The sequence below is a fragment of the Amphiura filiformis genome, chromosome 16, assembly GCF_039555335.1.
Source record: "Amphiura filiformis chromosome 16, Afil_fr2py, whole genome shotgun sequence".
NCBI lineage: Eukaryota > Metazoa > Echinodermata > Ophiuroidea > Amphilepidida > Amphiuridae > Amphiura > Amphiura filiformis.
This window is the reverse complement of record NC_092643.1, coordinates 55,919,520-55,940,402: the sequence shown is the minus strand read 5'-3', so window position 1 is coordinate 55,940,402 and position 20,883 is coordinate 55,919,520. Positions and strand designations below refer to the sequence as shown.

Here is a 20,883-nt window from a genome sequence, read left to right as displayed (position 1 = left end):
AGAACTACCTGCCTATTGGTCAAAACAAAGTTTTCATTATCAATTAGACCAGTCAGCAACATTGTTAAAATAAATTCACCACACAAAAAAATTGGGATGAATTATTTGCAAAGCTCCATTCTGATTAGTGATTAAAGTGAAGATATCACATAATTGGCCAATCAGAGGCAATGTTAGATCAGCAGGTAGTGCTCAGGGGGTTAAATAAGTCTTTCATAAAATTATGTCGATAGTGTATGTGCTAATAAGGCTTATAGGGATGTGCCTCTCGAATGGGTAGGTTTTTCACAAGAAATCCTTAGACACATACATGGAACTAAATTTTATTGAAAAAATCTGTAGACATTGGTCTCCTTTTTAAAATTTTCCGGGCTATGTGCTAAAAACACATTTTGCTCAAATCGTGTTTTTTCACACACTGTGTGTGAAATTAGGTACTACAAATATAAAGATGGTAGAAATATAGACCTGTCTTGATTAAAAATCCTTAGATATGAGTGTCTATTTTTGGCAAGTCCTTAGATATGTGCCCTTATTTCTGGTACAATTACCTTTAGAAATGGTTTAGGGACCCTTAGAAATGGTGAAGGGTTTGGATGCTCAAGCCACACACACCCTTTTTAAATTAATCCAAGTGCCCACCTCCTCCCTCTCATAAAAGTTTATAATTTTATTTTGACATTGGAATCCTTTGGATAGAGTGGATCAAAATTGTGTTGCCTATTATATTTTTAATTCAAAACATAAGTTAGATTCTTGCAAGGACTCCTATGTGAAAAAGAATCATGATATGGGAATAGTTTATGGATTTGTATCTATTTTCCAACAGGATGTGGAATTCATGGTTGATCTGTGTAAGACAGCAACAGTGAGTGAAGATCACAGCAGTAGCTCAGCTGATACCTCATCATGTAAAGTCACAGGACGCACACCAAATGATAACAGGTATTTATCAGCAGCTTGTAGACTGATATTGGACCTTTTTCAGAGTCTTGGTTTAGTAGTGACGTAGCTTGTGACACCATCACTGCACTTTCATTAAGCGTAGTGTGACCATAGGATTGTAAACACTACGCTGAATAAAGATGCTGTGATAATGTCTCAAGCTATGTCACTGCTAAACCAAAACTCTGAAAAGGGTAACTTTTTAAGAAAAGGTATTGGTCAGTTTTTAGTAGTCGCCTTTTGCAAATTTTTGTACCTGTTATACCTCAGTTTTATTGTTTAAAACAATAGGCTTGATGTTTTGTTTAGAGATGACAAGCTTCAAATGTTGCTGCTTTTAATTGACAAATAAAGAAGCTTCAAATTTTGCTCAGTGCTTTCTTAGAGTGATTGGCAAAAAAGCAAAAAAAAAATTAATTAATTAAAAAAAAACAAGCTTCAAATGTTGCTGCTTTCAATTGACAAATAATTAAGCTTCAAATTTTGCTGCTTTGTTGAATTATTGGCAATTAAATAAGAATCAATTTGTTTCTTTTGCTGTATTTAAAAAATTGTGCACACATATGATTAATGAGTCGGCAGATCAAAGTGCATGATTTAAATTAATGGAGAGCACTTAGGCCAAAAGAAAAAATTGTTTGATTGTCCATAGATTCCCTCCCAAGGGGTAGGATTGGTTTTTTATTTATTTTATTTTTTTACAATTTGTTTAAAGGTCATCGCCAAAACATGTATTCCTAATTAGCTTAATAAATAGCCCAAATAAGTATGAATTGGGATATTTATACCACTTCATTTATGTTTTTAAAACAGTTTAAAAGTGTGAAGAAACTGTTTAAAAACTCTTCAGGATGTCAACCATTTTGAAAAAAAAAAAACCTTTTTCTGGAACTTCCAAAAAAATTAGGGTCAATGTTTTTTTTTACAGTAACACACAAACAAAAAAAGTTCCTATATTTTCCAGATTAGGGTCAGTCAGATGAGGACAACAAAGCAACTTTTTATTGGCCTTATGCCACAGTATGGGAGGGGGGGAATGTGCACAGAATTTGAAAATGGAAACAGGCTAAAACTTTAACTTGCTTATTTTGCCAGAGCAAGCCATCTTATTGCAGTTTTGATATATTATGTGTAGATCGCTAAAGCAATTACTGCCAAGCAGTACCTGAAAAATTGATGCCATAATAGATATATTTTCCTACATTTGTGATTAACCCCATGAGAACTACCTGCCGATTGGCCAAAAAGAAGTTTTCATTATCAAATGGACCAATCAGCAATATTGTTAGAATAATATCACCACACACAAAAATGGAATGAATTATTTGCAAAGCTCCATTCTGATTGGTGATTAAAGTAAAGATATCATGTAATTGACCAACCAGAGGCAATGTTAGATAGGCAGGTAGTGCTCAGGGGGTTAAATTACATTTGCCTTGAAAAAGTGTTGTCTTGATACAATATTTGTTTCATGGAACAAAAAAGTGTTAAAAATAAGGACATTTTCAGAAAATATAAGAAAAATGATGAACGTTAAAGATCAGTATTATGGGCAAAGGTATGTTGCAGTTGTGTAAAATGTGTACATGTTAGTTGTGTATGTATTATGTGATATATGTTCAACCAATTTAAATTTTATTGTGCTGTATTTTCCTATCATCAGTGACCCAAATAATCACAGGTAGGTGAAAGGTCGTAGGTTAAAGGTTATATGAAATGACATACGTTATGCTGCACTACATGCTGATGATAAGTGCATGAAAAAAAATGCCAAAATGCTAAGAAATGCTTAAAGATGCTGCTCAAAAAGGGAAAATTGCCGAATATATCACCAAAAGGGAAAATGCGACTGGCAAATTGGCAGAAATAGTAAAATTGAATATTTACGTAACAATAACAATCATCATACACAATTATTAATGATCATTCACACCACTCTTCCATTTCCTATTCCTGAGTTTCACCCTTTCCTGTTCCTGAATTCCACCTTCCCAATCCCTGCCTTGCTTCCCTTCACCTTCCTTATGATGGTAATTGTTTGGCTTCAGGAAAAAACTGTCAATGTTTAAGGTGGAGGAGATAAATTAGACTTGGATAGGGATGTGCTTACAATTATATTAACTTGCCTGCCCCTAGGCATTCAGATAGCTAGTAGTACTATTATACAGCTGTGCAGGCCCGTACGCAGGGGGGGTGCGGGGGGTGCGACCGCACCTCCCCAAATTTGCAAAAGTATACAAAAAGTCCCAAAATTGGAGAATTTGCGAGCATAGCGAGCAAAAAAATCAGGTTTTTACGCTTTTTTGGTCAAAAAAAGTCCAAATTTGGGGAAGAAAGTCCGCTTTTCACAAAATCGCACCCCCTCCTGGGAAAAAAGTCCACTTTTTCAAAATCAGCACCCCCCCAAAAAAAATCCTGCGTACGGGCCTGCAGCTGTGACAAGTAATTCTCTGAGTAATTTTACTGAACTCAAATTGTTGAAATTGAATCTTGATACAAAATTGTTTGGACTCAAATTGGACATAAATTTTAGAATCTCTTTGTTTAGATTTTTAATGACCATTCTACGAAAGCCATATCTTTCATGATAGCAAAACATCTTTATCATGTGACTGAAAAAACACCCTTGTGATTTGTCATTTAATTAGAAGTTGTAGTCCTACCAGTAAATGCAGCCTATTGCAGATATAGGATTCAATATGTAGCAGTGGGGTTGTGGTTTTGGAGATGTCAAAGATTATTCTCATCTTTTGCAACAAGGAATCATAAGTGTAGCACATCCATATCCAAGCCTGTGATACCGTGTGGAAGGGGCAAAATGGGGAGGAAAACATATCATGAAATATTCATACTCAAATTGCAAAAAATACTTTGCATCTATAAGTGATATAAATGAAGAATATCATGTTAAACTTCAAGATATAATCATGCATGGACAGATTGAAAAATGCACTTCATCATTTGTTCTTGAAAAGAAATGATTTTTACAGGTGTTTTGAAGTCTTATTTATATTCAGCATGTAATTTTGAGATGATATTTACTGTATGATTTGAACACAAGATCTAAAGCTAACCTGTGACAAAAAATATATGATAATTACTAACAAATATGATGAAAATAATAGTTACAAGATTCATGTAAAATTCATAACAATATTATCCATATTGCACTATTTGTACTTTGTAGCACACAGATTCAATCTGATAATTTGAGCTATTGAAATGATGTTGGCCTAACAAATTGTACAAATATTTATTTGGACAATGTAAAATAATAAAACTACTCTTGTTGACAACATTTCAACTTTCAACACTCTCATTTCATAACATTTCCCCTCTAAAGCACACACATTAACTGCTCAGTGCTAGAAGTGGGTAAGTGCAATAGCTGCCCTGTGAATATTTGGGACACAGTATATTGTAGTCATCTACACATGGCAGCTATCGCACTTACCCACTTCTGGCACTGAGCAGTCGATATGTGTATGGCAAATGACTTTGACTAAAAGTTACAATCACTTCATGAAGTTACGTCCTCTAAAGCACACACTTGTGTATCATAATGACAAATGGCTTTGCCTATAAGATACAAACTAACACCCAAGTACTATATGCACGAACACCAAGATCCAGGTTAAGTCTGATGGTTTTGCTTGCCTTTTCTCAATTGCGACAAGCACTACGTTTTCTGCCCTCTCATTCTGCTCAAAGGATCAGCGTTATTTTGCGCTTTGTTCGCTCCCACATTTTGTCATTATTACAAATCTTTTGTCACTGTGTAAAAATGCTGCTGCGTTAGTCCCAATGGTAAAAGGCACACAAAATGTCAGACTATATACTGGCTGTAATCCAGAAAATAATATTACTACTAACAATTATTTTTATTTAGGCATATTATTGTACTTTTAAAGCTTTTTTAATCATTCTTTTTAATTTAAACAAAGAAGGTTGCCCATATCTACCCTAACTGAGCAAAAGACAATGAGAGACATAATAAATATATGTAAGAATGCCAGATAAGGATGTCAACCCAATGAATTATTATCTTTTGACAGAAATCGGTACACATTCCTATGCTAATTCAGTTTCTCTGTTCTCTATATTGTACCAGATAGGACTGCTCAAATTCTTCAGGTGATGTTAAAACAACATCTCTGTAATTATTTTAGATGAATTAATATTTTAGGGTTACAATTTACAACATACTGTTCATTGAAGATTTCTCAATAGCATGGTCACTTTTGAAATAATATTTAAATTGTCTCTTAAATCTCCTATAGCGTTAATTTTACCAAACATTTTCTCGGCTATTGCTATTATTGAAAGAAAGAGGGAGAAAAGTGGTGTTTTCATTATTACTGTCTAAATTTAACATTTTAAATAACCTTTCTTACTTTTAGATTCTTGAATGTCAACACACCTTTACAACTTGGTGGTGTAGACACATCATCAGAATTCAAGTATCCAGCTGGCCTCTCATTTGTGGGTGGCTTTGATGGTTGTCTGAGAAATGTCGACCAGGACGGCAAAATTTACGATTTGGCAAAGACGGGCCGATCTCAAAATAGCGACGCTGGATGTTCAAGAACCGATAAAAACTGCTTTGGAGATAACGGGGAGCCGATTTGTAAGAATGGAGTGTGTATTGCCAACCTGAGGGGAGCCTACTGTATTTGTGATCCAGGATATATGGGAGAGTTCTGTGATATGGGTAGGTACTATGAAGTTGCATTTTGCAAATATAGCAATTCTGTGGGTCGGTGCCACATCACTTCTGGTTGATGATGAGACTGGCAATCGAATGAAAACAAGTCCTTGATTAGATTTGTTGTTGATGATTACTGTCATTGGTGTTGTGTAGATTTCGATTGCAAATAGTCGGTGGAATCAAACAAGTTTGCAGAGTAGAAGTTACTTACTTGATTTACCGTTAAATTATACTCACAAACTTAAAATTAAATTCCATGGCGAGTGTTTGTTTTTCTGAAATTGAATTTGGAGTGAACGACATCGCTATGTAGCCCCTCACAGCTGATTTCTGTCATTCATAACAAACTGAGCCACATGCAGTTTGGGCCAGAGACTAGAAATAGCCCGGATGTCAGACAGACAGAATAGATAAACAATAAAAAACAAGGTTCTTTTAGCATGTAAGGCAGTATAAGAGTTGACCACTTATTTAAATAGTCTGCCATTGACAAATATAAGTGGTCCAATTTTGGAACCTTGGGGAATCCACATGTACAGTAACCTTTTGATTTCAGTGTGAGCATATCCAATGAAAGAACTTTAAGATCTTCATCCCATAAGTTAAGTAAAGAAAAAAAACCATTGAGCAAGTGGGCAACCAACCAATCAAAAAAACAGACAAACAAACCAAGTACTCAAGTCCCAATGGGACCAACATTTGTACCTTGCAGAAACCCCATAATTATTTTTTAATTTAATTTATTTCTTTTCTTTCTTGTGTCAACAGAAACCCCAGCCTTTGATTTCCCAAAGGACAGTTTTGTTAACTATGAGTTGAAGGAAGACAACAATGGTCTTGGACAACTTGATGAAAGATCAGGCAATTACCAGATCATGTTCGGACTAGAATGCCAGATGGCCTCCTGTGGACGATCACCAATAGAAATGGATTTGAATTTATTACATTGGAGGTGAGATTCAGTTAAATGTTATAATGCTTCCTGTCAAATGGAAATCTCGGTAATATATACAAAGATTGAATACTGTGAAATGTAAAAAAGAAGAATAGCAGGAATAGCTCATTGTATCATTTGGTTTCCATATGTGGTCGTTAGCCCAGTTGGGAAAAAATGGCCAACTATGTTGAGAATGCACTCTGTTCAATTAGTAAGTAGCACTGCATAAAGTATTTTTACTTTGGGTAAAAAGTATTAATCAAGACATAGTGAGAATGCATACATATTGAATATGCATAAAAAATCATGTACATCTCACAACATGTTGGTTGTGCTGCACAATATAGAATGCATTTTACATGAAGGGGCTATTTCATTTTGCATATGATGTTCTGATACTGGTTTCATCTTGTCAAACCACTTAAGCAGCTTGTTGCTTCATCATGCCGCGGCAGTCAGCAATCTCCCGCTTTGGGTAAAGCTGTGGAGTGATTGGAGCTCCGGAGTGATTGATATATCGGCTTGCCGCTGGCATTGCTGGCCTGACTGTGTACTGACGTTAAAAATCATCCTCAGAATGGCAAAGCGGCAAGTGGCATGGCAGTATGACACCAGCATTACACTCACACAAGGATTAGAGTCTCGGGTAAAAATCCTGTACATGATTCCAGATGTCATTCATGTTATGTTAAATCTAAGTTACATATCATGTTATCTGCCCCTTACAGCTCATCGACGGAACATTGCGAGGTCGCTGGAATCTTGGCGACGGAGAAATCATCGCTCACCTAAATGGCACGAGACTGGACGATGGTGAGTGGCATGTTGTCCAGTTTGAGAGGACAGACAACTATGTGGTCATCAAAGTGGACGGTGGTGGAGGAGTCAAGCAGTATGAGAGTCGTGAGAGTCAGTTTTTGACCCTTGATGTGGATCCTAACAGTCTCATGGTGGGTGCATTCGTAGTGAGGGCTGTGGATATATCGCAGGATTTCCAAGGTAAGAGTCTTGATTTTTTAAAGGTTTTTCTTGTTTAGCTTTTACACAACCAGATTCCTATTGCTGCCACCCTCAGTGGTCCTGCTGCCCAGCTACTTCATTGGTACTTTACAGTACACAAATCGGTATCACATGTACAAAGAAATAAGAGTTACTTGTTACTGTCTTCTGGTTTTAACCATGAATTCTTTATTCATCAGGTTGTATGAATGATCCTCGTATCAATGATAACTACCTTGGTTTTGATGGAGAGAATGACTTTGCCATAGGAACGCCGTCCACTAGCATTTCTGAGGGGTGCCCATCCATGGCATGTATTGGGGACCCATGTCCACCTACCTATATATGTGATGATATTTGGAGACTACACGTTTGTGTGTAAGTATAGACCTCATTATTTGCATTAAGTTGTTGGTAGGTTTTTTTGAGGGGTCAAAATGCTAGGAAAGGCAAAGTTTTTAACTTGGTTTTGCAATTGACCTTTTTGGTAAATCCTTGCGGTTAGACCTGAGATGAGATGTCGTCATTTGACACCACGCTGATGTCATGACGACCGATCTGGGAATCTTGTTCGCACTGCCCTCTATACACGTTATTGAATAATTTTTCACTATGGATCCATCATCAACTGTACCGTTAGTTATTGATTATTCCCCAGACAGAATAACCTGTATTTTGTATCAATCCCAAGCGGGATGACGTCACCACGAGGAACTAAATGGACGCGACTATTCGGCGAACTAGCGTTGCATGATGGGTAATATCTGGTTCGGTGAACATGAACAAGACTGCACAGTGTCAACGGCAATCGGCCCTCGTGATGTAAACATCTTTTAGGGAACATCCTCACTGTGCACAGTGTGCATTTCAAAGCAGTGAAGTGCGCAGTGGGCGATGGCGTGACGACATCACAGGTCTAACCGCAAAGAATTATGGGATTTACTGACACAGTTCTTTGACCTCAATTAGTTTGGTGCAGAAACTCATAGTCCATAGGTTATTGAACTTTGCCATTGGAAATGAGATACTTTTGGCTCATAGTGTTTCTAGACAATTTTCTTTATATTTGATGGTGTTTTTCTTTCTCATATCAATTGCAATGTTTTTGAACTAATATTTCAGCGAAGAAAGATTTTTTGATATTCCGGTGACTGTACCCGTGGCAAGACCTACAAGGTCTGATGTTGCACCTACACTGAATAAAACTGAGTCTACAACACATAAAATTGAACCTACTACATCTAAAGTTGGACCAACTACACCTAATGTTGAACCTACAACTCCTATAACTGTTCCTACATCTCCTATAACTGATCCTACAAGACCCAAAGTGGCACATATCCGCATAAGGTAGTGCAGTGGATACTGCATGGTGCATTCAGCTGCATGGGGAAAATGAATGAAATTATTGCACTTACTTAAAATGATAACATTAGTCAGACAGTACAGGAGCTTAAAGAAGTGAATGACAAACTGATTGACAATTGATTAACAAACAAACAAATGATAAAAAGAAACAAATAAGTTTATTAACTAAGAGTTTGATGAATATGAATTAAAATAAGCTTATGGATTTATAGCTGAATGTGGGAGTGAATTTGTACAAAATAATGCAGGTGTACTGAGATTTTGATGCATTTAATGCACGAGCCCTGCAGGGGGGAAGCACATTAGAAACGTCAACATCTCAGTACAAGTGCATTATTTTGTACAATTTCTCAACAAGTGATACACATTTATTAACCTATTTCAAACACAAGAAAAAATCCTGATATTTCTGCCATTTTTATAACAAAATTGTCACTAAAATGTTGGAAAATGCAAGCAAATATAAATACATCAACCTGCAAGAAAATGAACGCATCTGAAAGCACTGCATGTAGTATGCGGAGTGCAGACCCACGCATTATACACAATTAATAGTGTATGAAAATGACATAATATAAGATACTGCTCACTGATATGGAAAATGAATGGAAATAACAGCTGAACCAATGTATGAATAAATGAAAGAATTAAAAGCATGAGCATGAACTAAATTGGAACTGAATGAATTAAAAAAATATTGAAATTATGAGTTACTGAATAAGTTGGTGATGATACACAGTGTTGGTGTGCTTTGAAACCCTTGACCACTCCTGAAAATATGATCAGCAATGTGGAACAGCAACATCAAGTGATGGGACCAGTGTTCCTGCTGGAGCCATATGGTCTAGAATTAGCTTGCATGCTTTCAGGCAATTGGATGAAAAGTGAAGAAAATGTTTTTATTTGACTTGGATGTCACTTGAAACCCCCGGGATTTGAACCTTGGACCCCTCGCATACCATGCAGAAGATCACCGACCTGTAGCCACGGGTGTTACGCTGGCCAGGCCAGCGATGCCATGGGTACCTATAATGTGGCGATTGCATCATCGCATCACATGGAATGCATGCACGAGCAGTGGTTTTAATAGTGAGCTTTAGTGAGACTCAGCATGGTTAGGAGGTCTAAATCTAGGAAAAACATGCTAACTAACCCTAACCCAACACCTGGTTTTTTTTTTGCTATCGGAAGGAAGAGAAGAAACAAAAAAGGAGAAAAGATGAACATGGGGGGGGGGGGGGGCTTCAAGAGGGCTTGGGTCATGACTGAGGGATCTAAAGCCATCACACCCCTCCCCCAACAACAAACACACCCTTTTGGTTATACCCCTGTCGTGTAAATTTGTTATTTTTGTTATTAATCCTTTGTTTCCTTTTCTTTTTCCAGATGTCCAGCAGGACAAATGGACACAGGTATTTCCTGTGTTGACTTCAATGAATGTGAAGCTGACCCCCACCCTTGTCAACATGGTGGTAAATGTTTTAATGAGGTTCCAGGGTATAGATGTGACTGCCCCAAAGGATACAAGGGAGAGGATTGTCAAGTGTTACCCCCGGATACCATCGTCACACCACCTCTGGTATTTGCTTGGGAGGGTTATCTTATCATCATTTTATGTCTACTCTTAATTTTAAGTAAGTACAGTGCGGTGGTTTTCTTTTGCCATTATCAGGGATTTAATAGTTTAACCCCTTGAGAACTACCTGCCGATTGATCAAAAAGAAGTTTTCATTATCAGTTGGACCAATCAGCAACATTGTTAGAATAATTTCACCACGCAAAATTCTGATTGGTGATTAAAGTGAAGATATCATGTAATTGTCCAATCAGAGGCAATGTAAGATCGGCAGGTAGTGCTCAGGGGGTTAACACACAAATAAGTGATTGGTTGGGTAAAGCACAGATGAGAAAATATACAGCCAAAGTCCCTGTGCTTTGTATGCACTGAGAATTCTCGCATATTCATGAGGGCCGATCATTCAAACACCCATGTCTAACAAGTCATGCACACACCATTTGTGGCCACCAGGGAGCGGAGATATATTACTTGCCATACAATTACCGGATCTCATTTTTATGGGATATTATCAAGCAGAATGAGCTGTTTTGCTGTTGAAATTTGTTCTAGATATGGCCAAAGTGGTATTCAAGTCCCTTAGAGTTGTATCGTCAGCATGATAAATCATGTCTGAGGAAATATCAGCTTGCAGTCCAGTCATTCAGCAAGAATATTAAAAGGAACTTTGGAAAACATTTGAAATAAATTTTGCACAACAAATAATTAATTTTGCTAGATTATGTCAAGTATAGCTTAGTTATACACTGGTTTTGTTGTGAGTTGTTTTTTTTTTTTTTTTGGGGGGGGGGGCATTTCCAACAGTAAATACTCATCTGAAAATGGCACTGTGCATCTGAGTACAAGACAACACTATAAGATGTTAGTACCGGTAACCAAAGAGATACACATCCTTATAGCATATCATTTTATCACTATAGCATTTTATTACATGTTTGTCACAAATTACCTTCACATTTTTACCTTTGACCTTCTTCTTTTTCTCCAACACAGTTCTTCTACTAATCTTCTTTGTGTACAAAAGAAACCGTGATCACAAGCAAGCACTTATATTCTCGGTCGCACCAGAAGACGACATCAGGGAAAATTACGTCAACTATGACGAGGAAGGTGGCGGTGAGGAAGACGAGACAGGGTATAATCTACCCACAATAAGCATACCTCTTGTAGAGACACCTAGCAGTAAAAACAGTATTCGGTCAGATACAAATCTACTAAAGCCGCAAGAAGAATTACCTAATTATGCAGCAGCGCCACCACCTGTACAGGGCAGATCACCAAGTAAGTTGACTAAAATTGTTTGTGTGTGTGTGTGAGGGCATGTGTTGGAAGGGTGCATCCTCAGATTATTTAATTGGAAGGTTCTGTGTCCAAGCCTTGGCATACTCGGCAGTGGGGTTTGACTCCCACCCTTTTTATTTTACCCCCACCCTTTTTATTGAGGCACCCTTTATACTGAAAATTCCTGACCCCCACGCTTTTTACTGAGGCACCCTTTATACTGAAAATTCTTGACCCCCACCACTTTTTGCTTTTTCCGCTATTTGTAAACTGACAAAGTCGCACGCATAATTTGGTTCAAGTATCAAGCACGCCGAATTCTGCACCTATTTCACATGTGCGAGTCCGATGTTTTTCTCTCCAATAAGTTAATTGATACATTACGTGAACAATGCAAATTATATGTGAAAAACTACTACTGCACTGTAAAATAAGCATTTTAATGAATAACTGTACTTTTATGGTGTTCAAATGTTGTTCTTGTCATGAAACTTGACGTACGCTGTGTTCAGCGACTATATCCTACTTCTTCCGTGCTGCTTCGCTCAAGCAATTATGCATGTTAATGATGTCACTCATATACGATAAATGTAAAGAAAAATAACACGTCATGGAAAATCGGACATTTGCATATGACGTAGGTGTTTTGGCAGCGCTTCCGGGGGGAGGATATTGTGTACATTGCACTGGATTCACGTAAACAAGCGCGAGCCTGCATCAAATGGAATTTTATCTTGCGACATAGTGTGCAAGTTTTGGTGATTTTTCTTGGAACTATGATTATTTTATCATTCAATAAAAATATACTGTAAGTTGGAAGAAGCCCCACGCTTTTTATTTTAATCCCACGCTTTATATCAGTCCACGCTTTTTACCCAAAAAGTTTAAACCCCCACGCTTTCACCAATTTTCAGAATTTCGAACCGGCACGCATTATAAAGCGTGGACTGCCGAGTGTGTTGGCCATGCTTGAATTCGGCTGACGCCAGTAGAGTGTTCAAATCGGGTGACCTCACTCATTTGCCTCCCCCAATATTTTTCTTGACCCCCCCCCCCACTTTTGAGGCAAAACCCCCAAAATCACGTAAATTGCCGCTTTTTGCGGCAATTTTGCCCCCCCATAAAATTCACTTTGCCCCCCCTAAAAAAAAAAAAAACATCCTGGCACCACCACTGTTCTGCAAAGTGCAACATTGGAGCCATTGAAATGTCCAGATTTATATTTTTGTTTATAAATTAGGTGAAACTTATATTGTATTATTTTGATGTGGTAGTGTTGTCACTAATTGATGTATCATACAGATATTAATAAGCGTGTGGGTGTGTATAATGGGTGGTGACTGCCTGGTAGATGTAAGTGTGTGGATGGTAAAGTGTGGGCTGATGCATAGATGAGGGTGATGAAACTGACACAGTCCCTCATGAACACTTTTGTCTAGAAAATTGGAAAATGAAGACAAAAAAAGGAAAATGATGGAAAAGAACAAAACATTTCAAGTTATCAAGGGACATGAATAACTGTAATCTTACCTAAAATTAGATCTCTAAGCTTAAACCTGTCAAAAGTAAGGCTCTCTTAGGCCAAGAAAAAAAGAATGTATGTCTCAGACACCCGCGCGCATTGCTATGTGAAATCCAATTTAGCGCTTAGCTACACGTTGGCCATAATTTTTTTTTTTTTGCCCCTATTTTCATTTTTTCAGTATCGTATAGCGATCCAATTTTGTCTTTTTTGCAGTTTGGTTGTTGTTTTTGTACACATTTAGCCATGATTGTAAAAGAGACAAACAAAACTATTCATTGTGTAGGCCTATACATTACTATATTTCTGTATTTGAATATCAAAAAGTACATAAATATTGTGCTTTGACTGTAAAAAAAATAATAAATAAAAATATCGCATATCTCATATTCTTAAAAAATAAAAAAGCGCATAGCACTTAGCCTTTTTACCAAATGTATCTGAGACATACTTTCTTTTTTATTTGGCCTTAATCACCAAGTAGAAATAAATATGATATAATATGCTTCATCATAACTTGTCACAAAAAGTGGTTCAATTTGACGATCATAACACACAAGATCCACTATGCCTTACTTGCACAGGGCGTAAGTTTTTTCGATATGACAGCTATTGATGGCCATTCTTCAGTTTGGGTAAGATGTGTTGTATGCACCAGTGTCCCATTCTGTGGTAGCAATACAGTATTTCTCTCTTGGGCAGTTTGTCTACTGTCCATATGGCTTTCAGTGTTGTCATGTGGACTTGGGCTTCTGCTGATTCAGTGGAATCCAATGCTGTCGTGTTATTCATGGGCTTGCATCTTCCAACAAAATTGTGGATGTATGTCAAGTTGCTTATTTTTAGTGTTATCAAAGTTGGCTGTGGGAGCCCTAGAAAGAAGGTAGGGTCTGTTGTCCCTGTAAGTGTTGTCCATTGCAATATTTTCGTACCATTTAGCTGTCTTGGGTCATCTCTCTTGGTGAAAGTAACCCATAGACCCTAGAAAGAAAGTAGGGTCTCTTTTTGTATAAACCCTATGTTTGGTCTGCAGATTTAGTCACACTTTTTGTGTTGGCCTTGAAGTATTTTCAAGCTGTGGAATTAGGTATCTTGGGCAATCTAGTTACATCATGTTTGTAGTCAAAGTAACCCATAGACCCTAGAAATAAAGTAGGGTCTCTTTTGTGTAGACCCTAAGCTTGTCTTGTTCTACAAAAATTGTCACACTTTTTGTGTTGGCCTTGAAGTAATTTCAAGCAATGGAATAGGTATTTTGGGCTGTCTAGTTAGTTACATCATGTTTGTAGCCAAAGTAACCCATTGACCCTAGAAATAAAGTAGGGACTTTTCTGTGTAGACCCTAAGCTTGTCTTGTCAACATAAATTTCAATTCCCATGTAGCATTTTTGGGTTTCAGCATAGTTCAGTGTTGTCCTGGTAAGCTATGAATTTTAGGTATCTTAGGTTTGCCTCTACTTGTGTTGTAACCAAAGTAACCCATAGACCCTAGAAACAAAGTAGGGTCTTTTCTGTGTAGACCCTACAATTCCCTCAGAGCATTTTTAAAGACAGCCTGGACATAATTTGATTTCTGTGTTATTGTCTTGGTATTCTCAAGCTATAAATTTTAGGTGTCTTGGGTTTGCCTCTTCTTATGTTGTCAACCAAAGTAACCCATAGACCCTAAAAATAAAGTAGGGTCTGCCCTCTTTTTGTATACAGCTAGCTGCTAATTAAGTCATGTGTTGTTAGAAACTCATCAATAATATTTTGATCTTAAAAATCTTGTGATATGGCTGAAAATGGGGTTTTCCAGTTGAAATCCATACACCCCCTATGGTATTATGTATCTTGGGCCATCTAATTAGTAGTCAAAGTAACCCATAGACCCTAGAAATAAAGTAGGGTCTTTTCTGTGTAGACCCTAAGCTTGTCTGTCAACATGGTCAACACAAATTACAATTCCCATGTAGCATTTTTGGGTTTCAGCATAGTTCAGTGTTGTCCTGGTAAGCTATGAATTTTCTTGCCTCTTCAAGTGGTGTAGCCAAAGTAACCCATAGACCCTAGAAAGAAAGTAGGGTCTTTTCTGTGTAGACGCTAATGTTTGTCCTGCAACATGAATTACAATTCCTTCATAGCATTTTTAAAGACAGCCTGGCCATTATTCGATTTCTGTGTTATCGTCATGGTATTTTCAAGCTATAAATTTTAGGTGTCTTGGGTTTGCATCTCTTTGTGTTGTAACCAAAGTAACCCATAGACCCTAGAAATAAAGTAGGGTCTGCACCCCATAGAACCTCGAAATAAAGTAGGGTCTGCACTCTTTTTGTATGCAGCTGCTCATTAAGTCTTGTGTTGTTAGAACTCATCAAGAATGTTTTGATCTTAAAAATCTTGTGATATGGCTGAAAATGGGTTAATTATTCCAGTTGAACTCCATACACCCCTTTATGGAAGACATGGCCTTAATCTACCACACAAGGAGTGTAGGTTTCAAATGGAGTCACCTATTTGTAATTCACACTCCCTGTGTGAGAGATTAAGGTCATGTCTTCCATATGGGGTGTATGGATTTCAATTGGACTAGCCAAATGTAGAAAATTAAGACTATTAAGTAACCATATCGTGGTAAAAGTTGTTAAATTAAATTTCAACACTACTTGTTTATTTAAGCTTACGGGAGCGCTTCGAGAACTTTCAGTAGTCAGCCGTTGTTGTTAGCTCTGATGTTTTTCTTGAAACGGCTAGAGACCAACCGGGGCAGGAAACTTCCGAACCGGTGATGTCACCTGATCAGGATCCAAATTCAGAAGTTTCCTGCCATGCCCCTGGTTGTTCTTTAGCCGTTTCCAAGAAAACATCAGAACTAACTAAATCGGCTGACAACGAAGAAGTTCCTTGAAAGTGCTCCCGGTAAGCGAAATAAACAAGTAGTGTTGAAGTTTAATTCTCTCTGATTGCTAGCCATCATGAGTACCTGTATAATTTCTCACACATCTTGTTCTTGTTATCCCTACAGATGACCCCTCCGTCAAAGACTTCATTGACGACAGACTATGGAATGCCAACAATGATCAAAACGCACCACCGTACGACACATTATTCTTTTTCAAATATGAAGGAACGGGCTCACAAGCCGGTTCACTGAGTTCATTAGACAGTAGCAACCCGGACGAGGATCAGGACTATTTCTATTTGAATAACTGGGGACCACAGTTTAAGAAACTAGCTGATATATATGGCGATGCAGGCGGGGAGGATTGATGAGCAGTCACAGTGAGCTTTGAAACTTTGAAACTTATCAGGAATTTCTAGAGAACCGTATCTTTAGAACTGTAGTGCAAGCTGTGAATCGGCACCATGAATGTGTAAACTTACATGGACTTTCTATACATGAAATAATGTGGAATTATATGGAGTGAGCATAGTGTTCATCCAAATACCCAATGCTCCCTGCCTTTTTAATTAGTGTGAAATCAGTTCATTCAGGAATGGAGATGATGGTGCTTAAAACACAGTGCTAGCATTGAAATGGATGATTTTGTTGGTACCAAGGATATATATGTACAAGAATGGAGGTGCTTATGCATAGGCATGGATGGGAGAAGTAATTCCTATTGTGGCATCTGTTTCAGTTGTGTTGTAGGCAAATGAACAGAGACAAAGGTGCTTATCAACTTGTTTCATAGTCTCAAATGGCAATATAAGATGAGGTGGGCTGTAGAGGAGACTACACAAATCATAGAAGATGAAGTCAACAATATAAGGAAGAACAAAGAGTCATCAAAGAACAAACTTTTGTTATGAAGCAACTCTTTCCAAAGCTTTTTAACAACTTTTTACTGCAAAAAAATATTAATTTGCTCATAAATGTACTTATGGAGTTACAACCCATGTGAAGGGCTATTCCATTTGAATTCCATACACCCCCTATGGAAGACATGACATAGGATGTGTGAATTTCAAATGGGGTTGCCTGAATGGATGACTCCATTTGAAATTCACACTCCCTGTGTGGCAAATTAAGATGATGTCTTCCATAGGGTGTATGGATTTTAACTAGAATAGCCCAATGAACTAAACTAAAGGCTGAAATTAGGCCAAAAAAAATAATGGTTTGTCTCAAAGCTCACGAGTGGTTTGAAAACAAATGCGAAATGCAATTTTTTTTTTATTTCCGACTTTTTTTATGTATTTTTAGGAAATAAATTCTTGAATTTCGCCAAATTTTTCTGGAAAAACTAAAAAAAAAAAAAATTGAAATAAACAAAAATTCCGCATTTCTTTTTTTCCAAATCTCACGATTTTAACAATGCGCGCGCGAGCTTTGAGACAAACCTTCTTTTTTTTGGCCTTAGACCTCATAAATAGGTAAAGATACTACTTGACCTATTTTTTCGTCCTTTTTTTACTTTTTATACCCCTGATTATAAATGGCTTAACTAGCAATTGTAAAAACAATTTGAATAATGGAAGGTTATTGTATTTTCTATTCAGTACTTATAAATTAAAGAACTTAGAATTATCTTCTTTAGTATTATATTTAATATAAATCCAATTACATCCCAATTATGTTCCTGATCGCAAACATTATAAGAAAATATGAAAAAATTGTGCATGTGCAATCTATTTAATTGTTACAGTGTTGTGTCTAAGATAGGCTAAGTACCTGGGGAGCACAGGGACTTGACCCCCCCCCCCCCTTTATAAAAAGTTAGCCAATTTTGCTGAAAACCTGCGGTCCTAAGTCCTAAAGTCATCCCGTCACCTGGACAAACCCCTGGGTATTATCATTATTATGTTTTTATACCTTTTGTTTTTCCAACCAACTATTTTGTTATTAACTTCCCTTTTTATATGCCTTCGGAAAGTTGTATGCTTTCCACTTCAGTAAAGTTTGGTATTTCTCCAGTATTTTTTCCAGCCTCACAGCTTATGCTATACCAAATGAATTTTGTATCTGAAAGTTGAAAAAAAGCAGCTTTACATAATTTGGGTTTTTTTAATTTCTATTATAAGTGAATAAACAGTACCTATTTTGTGCTATATGTAGATACTATGTACATTTTTGTTAAATTTTGTTTTGAATTGGCTATGAAATAGCCAGTTGTTTTAAAGATGTGAATAATTATATATTTCAATTTTTAAGTTGTACCATAAAATAGTATAATTGTAGCATTATGGTAGCACGTTTTGTAAAAGTTTGAAGGTAAATTTCCTCATATGCCTCCCATAACAGGTTATGATTACTTTTGGATATGCTCACTTAGGGCTGACATTACATCCAATACTGACTTAGTTTTAGTTAAATACAATGTCCACCTTATACTATAGTGATGAACTTTGGGAGGAATTTGAGGAAATATAGTACTACAGTATTGTATTGATCATATGCAATAAACCAAGGGGGCACAAACTTGTGGGGTGGATACCAATTTTCTGTTCCCAAATTTTTGCAGCACTCATTCAACATTTAGGCTATTAGCAATATTAATTGTTCAGTGTGCTACCAAAATTTGGTTAATTTTGAACAGAAACATGCGAAAGGGAAGAAGTACGCCCCGGAGTTTGATATCATGTAGTACGGTTCCTCCCATGGGCAACTGGTACACACAAGTCGTGTACCGACGACCCATGATTAACAGTCCCCTTGGCTACACCACTGCTGTACTATAGATGAGTTGACTTCTGACATCAATGTCTGCCAGTATGCACGCGCATCATATTTTGTTCAGGGCTTGTGTGTTTAAAACTCCCGCCACATCACAATAAGGCTATTGAACAGTGTAGTGGTTGCACGGGGTTCACTCAAGCATATCGATATACCAGTCCCTTGCCTGTATTGATAAACATTGAGGTCAACTCATCTATATACATATAATTTGAGGATAGTGTTTTGATGATGTAGTATTACATAGGGTCCCTAGTGCATAATTATATTGCACTATTGTGAAGTAAATAAACATTATATTGTTGGCTGATAGATATAAACATCTCGGAAATTATGACTCTGCTCTATAGTATTCTGTTTATATTTTTATGTTATATTTATCTTTCATAAGAGGTTGTAAATTTTAGTGCTTTTTATACTTTTTGTTTTTGGACTCATGGATAGAGTTGTAGCAACATAATTTGTTGGTGATTTTAAATGTTGTGCTATTGTTGTATTTATATATGTATATGAAAAAGAACCATGTAATCCTTTGATACCAGAGTACAGCTTTTTTGTATTTAAACTAAGGGACTGTTCACAAACACTTGTAACAGGGGGTCTGATGCACATATTTTTCCAGGGCCCCCTTTCGGACCTAAAATTATTTTGAGGGCCCCCCATATTGGCTATGAAAAATGAATGTCAACCCCATAGAAAATAGTGTAAACTCATGTTCTACAAGAAAAATTAAGGTGATATTTTTACAGGCCCCCCTTCAGAGGGATATAAATTTTCAGGGCCTTCCTTTTTGCATCAGCCCCCCCCCCCCATTACAAGTGTTTGTGAACAGTCCCTAATGGCATGTTTTGTCACCTCACCAAGAGATTGTGTAAAGACGGTTGAATTAGTCCATCAGTGAATAACATGTTCTGAATTTATACCATCTGTATTGTATCTTCATGAAATACTGATCAAGGTTTACCCCCCCCCCCTGCTAATTTAATTAATTCACTTTAAACCAGTTATTTAAAAATATTTAATAGCATTGTAATTTTCTTCCAATAACGTTTTTATAGAATAACAAACAAATCAACAGAAGAGGCTGGTCGAGTGCAGATCCGTCGGAACACGCTTTTCAAAACATAATAAATGCTAACCTCATCGTGACATCATCCAAGCAGCAAAGTTCATTTCCCATTGAAAAAGCGTTATCCGACGGATCTGCTGTCGACCATTCTGTAAATCATGGCATAATTAGAAATAAGTCCCGATATTTTAATCACCCTGAACAATTATGGGCTAGTCCAGTTGAAATCCATTATACACCACCTATGGAAGACTTGATCTTGAATCTCTCAAATAGGGAGTATCAATTTCAAATGGGGTTACCTGAATGGATGACTCCATTTGAAATTTACACCCCCTTTGTGGGTGTCTTGTCTTCCATAAGGGATGAATGGGTTTCAGCTGTAATCGCCCAAATTTATGCATAAATTTGTTTCTCAAAATATGTTGTCTTCCAAAAGAAGATGAAAATGAAATTCTGTAGAAATGCTAACAGTAACATTATTTGATTGTGTGGTGCTACAAAAGAAACAAAAGTGTTGTAAAAATCACTAGGTAGAATCACAGCAGTGGAAATGTATATCTCCTCATCACAATTTGCATACTATGACAAGATACTAGATACACTGCAATGCATGATGGGATACTCCCTTCAGCTGCTGTGAGTTAGAATTGTTTTTTGTTAAAAATAGGGAAATACTAAATTGGTATGTTAGTATAAAATTGGTTAACAATTAAATTCTAAAATGGAAAAAGATAAATGTCATAGAAAATTTCTTACATACAAGCATCGAAATGCTTAAAATAATTATACCCCAGAACTGTTAATATTATTTCATTTTTA

At 36.9% G+C, this 20,883-nt stretch overlaps 1 protein-coding gene across 1 annotated transcript in view; it reads left to right on the top strand.

The window, feature by feature from the left end:
• LOC140172750 (neural-cadherin-like) overlaps positions 1 to 17,503 on the top strand; it is a 157,985-nt gene extending 140,482 nt beyond the window's left edge. The window contains 10 exon segments of the mRNA XM_072195881.1: positions 830 to 945; positions 2,609 to 2,626; positions 5,346 to 5,656; positions 6,422 to 6,605; positions 7,167 to 7,236; positions 7,319 to 7,589; positions 7,790 to 7,967; positions 10,344 to 10,591; positions 11,527 to 11,814; positions 16,341 to 17,503. Of these exon segments, the coding sequence (XP_072051982.1) occupies positions 830 to 945; positions 2,609 to 2,626; positions 5,346 to 5,656; positions 6,422 to 6,605; positions 7,167 to 7,236; positions 7,319 to 7,589; positions 7,790 to 7,967; positions 10,344 to 10,591; positions 11,527 to 11,814; positions 16,341 to 16,585 (1,929 nt within the window). The 3' untranslated portion in view covers positions 16,586 to 17,503.
• Positions 17,504 to 20,883: the final 3,380 nt, after the last annotated feature.